The sequence below is a fragment of the Carassius auratus genome, unplaced genomic scaffold (assembly GCF_003368295.1).
Source record: "Carassius auratus strain Wakin unplaced genomic scaffold, ASM336829v1 scaf_tig00027223, whole genome shotgun sequence".
Classification (NCBI taxonomy): Eukaryota; Metazoa; Chordata; class Actinopteri; order Cypriniformes; family Cyprinidae; genus Carassius; species Carassius auratus.
The window spans coordinates 448,030-454,474 of record NW_020525574.1 but is presented as its reverse complement, the minus strand read 5'-3'; the positions used below and the strand labels follow the sequence as shown (position 1 = coordinate 454,474).

At 39.3% G+C, this 6,445-nt stretch overlaps 1 protein-coding gene across 1 annotated transcript; it reads right to left on the bottom strand.

Moving 5' to 3' along the window:
• Positions 1-4,854: 4,854 nt before the first annotated feature.
• LOC113079125 (interleukin-8-like) lies at positions 4,855-6,445 on the bottom strand. Its single transcript, XM_026251329.1, has 4 exons — positions 6,325-6,445; positions 6,113-6,236; positions 5,326-5,394; positions 4,855-5,181 (listed from the first exon to the last, which is right to left on the bottom strand). Exons 1-4 carry the CDS (start codon positions 6,392-6,394, stop codon positions 5,148-5,150), a joined length of 297 nt encoding a protein of 98 aa, XP_026107114.1. The 5' UTR covers positions 6,395-6,445; the 3' UTR covers positions 4,855-5,147.

Genomic DNA, 6,445 nt, shown 5'->3' with positions numbered 1-6,445 from the left:
GACCGCGTCATGGTCCTGGTTCCCAGCTCCACCTGCAAGTTCCTGGTCTCCTGGAAAGGACCCTACTTGGTAGTAGAGAGGATTGGACCAGTCACATACTGCCTGAGACAGCCGGGACGGCAGCAGATGGAGCAACTCTATCACATCAACCTCTTGAAAAAGTGGATGGGGACCCAGGACCAAGTAGTTGCCCTGAGCCTCACCGAACCTGTGGTTGAGGATGTCAACCCCCATCTCTCGGCTGCCCAGAAGATGGAGCTGCAGCACCTGGTCAGTCAGTTCCAGGATGTGTTCTCCTCCCAGCCCGGGCAGACCAACGTGCTTCAGCACCACATTAGGACACCCCCAGGAGTCATCATCAGGCAACGGCCCTACCGGGTCCCGAAAGCTCGTCGGCAGGCTATTGAGAAAGAGAAATGCTGAAGTTGGGGTAATAGAACCATCCCGGAGTCCGTGGTCCAGCCCCATTGTGATGGTCCCAAAGCCGGATGGCACCCTCCGCTTTTGTAGCGACTTCCGCCGCCTGAACGAAGTCTCCGAGTTCGACGGGTAACCCATTCCTCAGGTCGATGAGCTGCTGGACCGCCTAAGAAGGGCCCGGTACATCAGTACCCTGGACCTCACCAAGGGATATTGGAAGGTACCGCTCTCCGAAGCCGCCAAGCCGAAGACTGCCTTCTCGACCCCCAGTGGCCATTGGCAGTACCGGACCCTTCCCTTCAGCGTACACGGGGCCCCCGCAACGTTCCAGCGAATTATGGACATCCTCCTGTGGCCCCACCAGGCGTACACGGCCGCCTATCTGGATGACATCGTGATCCACTCTGAGGCATGGGAAGAACATCTGGATTGTCTGCGGAGGGTGCTCTCGGAGCTCCGGTGGGCTGGACTCACTGCCAACCCCGAAAATGCCACCTAGCCCTCTCTGAGGCCAAGTACCTGGGCTTCCAAGTCGGCCGAGGTCTCATCCGGCCACAGGACAAGAAAGTCGAGGCCATCCACGCGGCCCCAAGGCCACAGACAAAGACCCAGGTATGAGCCTACTTGGGGTTGGCGGGTTATTAACGATGTTTTATCCCGAACTTCTCCTCTTTAGCCACCCCCCTGACAGACCTGACCAGGAAGGGGCAGCCGGAGAAAGTATGCTGGACGTCAGCGGAAGAGGCCTTCGCCCAGGTCAAAGCGGCACTCACGTCCTTGCCTGTGCTCCGCGCCCCAGACTTTAGCTGCCCCTTTGTGCTGCAGATGAATGCCTCTGACAGGGGACTGGGAGCGGTCCTCTCCCAAATTCAGGAAATTCAGATTCAGCTTTATTAAAACTTCTTTTTTTTAAAATGATTGAGCAAACGATTAGGAATGACACAGATCTCTGTCCATGATTGCAAATGCGGTTACTTCCGTTCACGCTTAAACGACTTCCTTTTACACTGAAATGCCTTTCGTTTACACTGAAAAATTTACGCACATCCACATATGAAATCACTTGCATATATATATATATATATATATATATATATATATATATATATATATATATATATATATATTAGGGCCGGGACTCGATTAAAAAAATTAATCTAATTAATTAGAGGCTTTGTAATTAATTAATCGAAATTAATCGCATTTTAATCGCATATAAATATTTGACCTGAAAACAGTGAGAAGTAATTTTTTTTCACATGGACTTATAGTATACAATTGAATAATGACTGAATACATAAGCTTAAGCAACAAAATATTGTTTATTTTTGGTCAACCAAGTCTAGCAGACCAGTGCAATTTTTGCCATGAAGTGTAGCAATAGCATATTTAGAAACAATTTAGAAATAGTACATTTCAGAAATTCAGGAAGCTTATAGGTGCTGGAACCTTCTGTAAAGAGTTTTTTAAGTAAAACACAATACTGTCAATTACATTCAGAACATTGGAAACACTGACTATTAGAAAACATCTCTCTGTTGCTTCAGAGGCCATAACATACTAAGTCCAACTCTCAATAACCTTGGCCAAAACAATAAAGAGTTCAACATAAACTGTTGCACCAACAAAATAATACATAGTTCAACATAAAGTGTAAAGTCCACGTAAGCTGCTGTATGTTTTGCGTTGAGGTGGTACTTGAGGCTCGATGTGCTGCAGTGAAATGCGGAGCGAGCGCTAGTTGGTGCTTCAGTATAATCGGGTCCGCCGAAACAAATCCAGTGAGAAACGTTCTGCGGTGCAAAAATGAGTTATTAAAAATGCCGGGAATTTTTTTTCTGTAATTAATTAATCTTAGTTAACGCGTTATTTTTGTGTAATTAATTAATCTCAATTAACGCGTTAAAGTCCCGGCCCTAATATATATATATATATATATATATATATATATATATATATATGTATATGTGTGTGGTGTGTGTGTTTGTGTACACAAATAATGCATATGTTTTTATCATCTGAACTGTATGGGAGGCCGTTTGAGGCAAAACCCATTGAAAACTTGTGATACACACTGAAACACTTGTGCGTACAAGTGAATCACTTGCAATACACACTGAAACACTTGCGTGTACAAGTGAATCACTTACGATACACAATGAAACACTTGCGATACACACTGAAACACTTGTGCGTACAAGTGAATCACTTGGGCATACATGTGAAACACTATATATCTTTGCAAATATATGAAAGACATGCGGTTACATAGAAACTCTTTGCATATACCCTGTAATTGCCCACGTACTATTGTGCCTGCACAAAGACTGCACTTTCAAACATTCTCGCGTGTGAGAGAGCATAAACATTTTCAGTGTGTCCGGAAGTCGTTTAATTGCAACAGGAAGTTATAGCTCAAATATTCTCCACGTATATGGCTCCATCCAAACTTGTTTAAAAAAAACTTGTTTCGTATGTGATCACTCGTGTGTTATTGCCAATTCTGATTTTTTTTTCTTTTTTTTTTTTTTTTCCTGCCTTCGGTTCATTTAGTCAGAATATATAAGTAGAATATTTGAGCTATAACTTCCGGTTGCAATAAAACGACTTCCGGACACACTGAAATGTTTATGCAAGAATGTTTCAAAGTTTTTATATATTTGAACAGATATAGTGTTTCACTTATACGAACAAGTGTTTCAGTGTGTGTTTCAAGTGTTTCAGTGTGTATCGCAAGTGTTTTAGTGAGTATCGCAAGTGTTTCAGTGCGTTTCGCAAGTGTTTCAGTGTGTATCGCAAGTGTTTCAGTGTGTATCACAAGTGTTTTTAGTGAGTATCGCAAGTGTTTCAGTGTGAATCGCAAGTGTTTCAGTATCACAAGTGTTTTAGTGAGTATCGCAAGTGTTTCAGTGTGTATCGCAAGTGTTTCAGTGTGTATCGCAAGTGTTTCAATGTGTATCGCAACTGTTTTAGTGAGTATCGCAAGTGTTTCAGTGTGTGTATCGCAAGTGTTTCAGTGTGTATCGCAAGTGATTCAGTGAGTATCACAAGTGTTTAAGTGTGTATCGCAAGTGTTTCAGTATCGCAAGTGTTTCGAGTTTATATGTATGTGCGAGTGTTTAATAGGTGTGTATGCACGGATCACGTTTATATGTATAAGCAAGTTATTCACAAGTGTGTATGCATACATTGCTAACATTATATGTATTAGTATTGATTTCATATTAGTGTTCATGTGTATTTTATACATGCATTTTTTAACATCCAGTGGTATGCATGTATATGTGAGTAATTTATAGGTGAATATGCACGTGTTTTATGTATGTATTGATAAGCGAAATTTGATTTAAATCCTAGACGGTGCCTCATAATATTTCCCCCCTTTTTAAATTCTTATTCTACAATGCAAGGTTTTTTTTAATTTTTTTTATAAAAGATCAAATGGATTAACAATGCAGATTTATTTTCACAGCCTTCGTTGATCATATCTACCAAGGCTACCAACAATTCTGAAAATTTGTGTATATAATAACAACAGCTAAACTGTTTGTAAAATGCTATAATTCTTTAGAAAAATAAATGTTTCTGAATTGAGAATGCACACAGTAAAAGTTATCAGAACTCAAAATTTGAAACAAATGACAGATTCTAAGTGTCACGGAACGCTCGACAACGCCTCCTCCTGGTTTCACCAGATCCCTCTCTCCTGCGTATTAGGACTGCTTTTCCTTTTACCCCCTCTGCTCATTATCTCCTGATTAATCTCCTTATCATTGCATGATTATCACCTGTGTACCCTCAGCTCCCCTTTATCTGCACTGCTGATCATTCATTTGTGAAGTCTTGATTTACCTAAACTCTGCCTCTAGTTTGTTTCTCATGTTTGTTCTTGTGATTTTGACTTGGACTCTAATGCCAGCCCTTTGACCCACGCCTGTTTGAGTTACGATTCTTGGATTGCCCTTACCTGTGGGCTGTTTTGAGTAATTTATACTGGCCTTGCCTAGTCTCCTTGAGTTCTATGACTGTCTATCTCTGCTGGCTTACCTGTGTTAATAAAATACTGCAGATGGATCCGACCGCCTCAGCCTCTTCGTCACACTAAGACTATTTTAGTAGAATTTTCCATTTTGATTTGGTAGGTCTACCTCACATTAATTGTAGGAAGGCTGATTGTACGCAGAGATGTGCTAAACATTAATCATGCTTGCCACACCCAAACAAACAAAGATCACACACACATATACACACACATTTAGTAGTCTCAACCTCAAGCAGACCAGAAGAATCACAGACACAGGTAAACTGTGAGCTTGCCGTAAACCATCAGCTGAACTTTGACTTCATTTCATTGTGAACAGCTCAGGGAATGATACTCTAAAGTTGCAATGTTTTGTGATAGGACAAAAAGCACAATAAAGACCAACTAAAATATCCATTATGATAGTTTTTATTACAAGTCTTCATTCAATACCAATGCAAAACTATTTGAACATATAAAACTAAAATTCAGTGACACAACAACAAATAAATATATTTTAATAAAATATAATAAAGGTCAGCGAGGTTACAGTAAAGCTAATCTTTAATAAAACAGGCAGTAGTGAAATTTTCACATTCAGTACTTCATTTTTCACCGAGAGATGACAAAATACAATTAAAAAAATCCTATATTACATTATAGTTGAACCAGTTTCTTCAGTTGCTCTTTGAACAGTGATATTCATTCAGTTTTGACTCTTGACATTCTTCTTGTTGAATCTGCAAACATGAAGAGACAAGTTAGTGTGCCTCGTTGTCAGAAATTAAAAGCATTAATTATTGTTATTAATATAAGAGAATTAAAATCATGCTAAAGAATCATTTTTAGAAGGATAATTAGAGTCTTCATGGGCAAGAACTTACTTTTCCTTGAGAGAAATCACCCAGTCTTTTGCAGGATTAAGACATGTCGTTCCTTTCTTCATTGTGGCACTGTAAGAAATAAATGTGTAATTCTTTAAAATCAATAGAATGAGTCTTTACTCCTGCATACAATTGTACACGAGTCACATTTTGACTTCAACATTTAACTGAATCATTTGCCCAAAAATAGACATTCAGTCATCATTTAGTTGCTAATTTTTTATGACTTACTTTCTTTTGAGGAACATATAATATGTTACTTAGCAGAATTGTCTAAGCCCATCTTTTCCAAACAATAAAACTCAATGGTGATAATGACTACCAAGCAAAATGTTCAAAGCAAGGCTAATTTAATTCATTTATTTTAGCTTTTATTTTTAAGGAACAACTCTGGCATTTTGCTAAACATCACTGTTGGAAATAAAATTCACACAGGCTGGAGGTAAGTAAATCACAAGGTGAGCCAACCATGAAGCATCAAATATTTGCACACTCTCATGATCTTTAAGATCTTTGTCTGAATCTTAATCAATATTTAAAAAAATAATTGAATTTGGAGAAAAAGTATTAAAATTTTGTTAAAAAGTATACCAAGATGCACCACGAGACACGTTGTAATACTTTTGTCTGTCATTTCTAATACTTACACATATTTAGTTTTAGTTAACTATGAAAAACCCATGGATTTCTAACTTTTTTGAAGAAGCAATACTAAAGAATGTTTTGATTGGTAGAGCACATTATGTGTCTGTATTTGAAGTGCTGCTTTGGTAAGATTCACACTCACATGATCTCCTCATTTTTGCAGTGTGGTCCAGCTTCATTCACCCTCAGTGACTGTATTAGTTTGAATGGGATTGGGTCTGAATGTGTTTTAATACACTCACAGCGTAGCTGGATTTGTTTAGCTCCTGCAGTAAAACAGACAGACTTGCTGTGAGATTAGCTCAAATAAATCAAAAATCAGAAAGCATGATGAATGAAAGTTAGTCTGCTTACCCTCTGTTGTGGACAGCAGTGCAGCTGTGCAGATCAGAAGCATGAAGGCAGATGTGCTGAACTTCATCATTCTGAGTCAGTATGTTGTGCAGAGTAATGTCAGTGAAGATATCAAGAGACT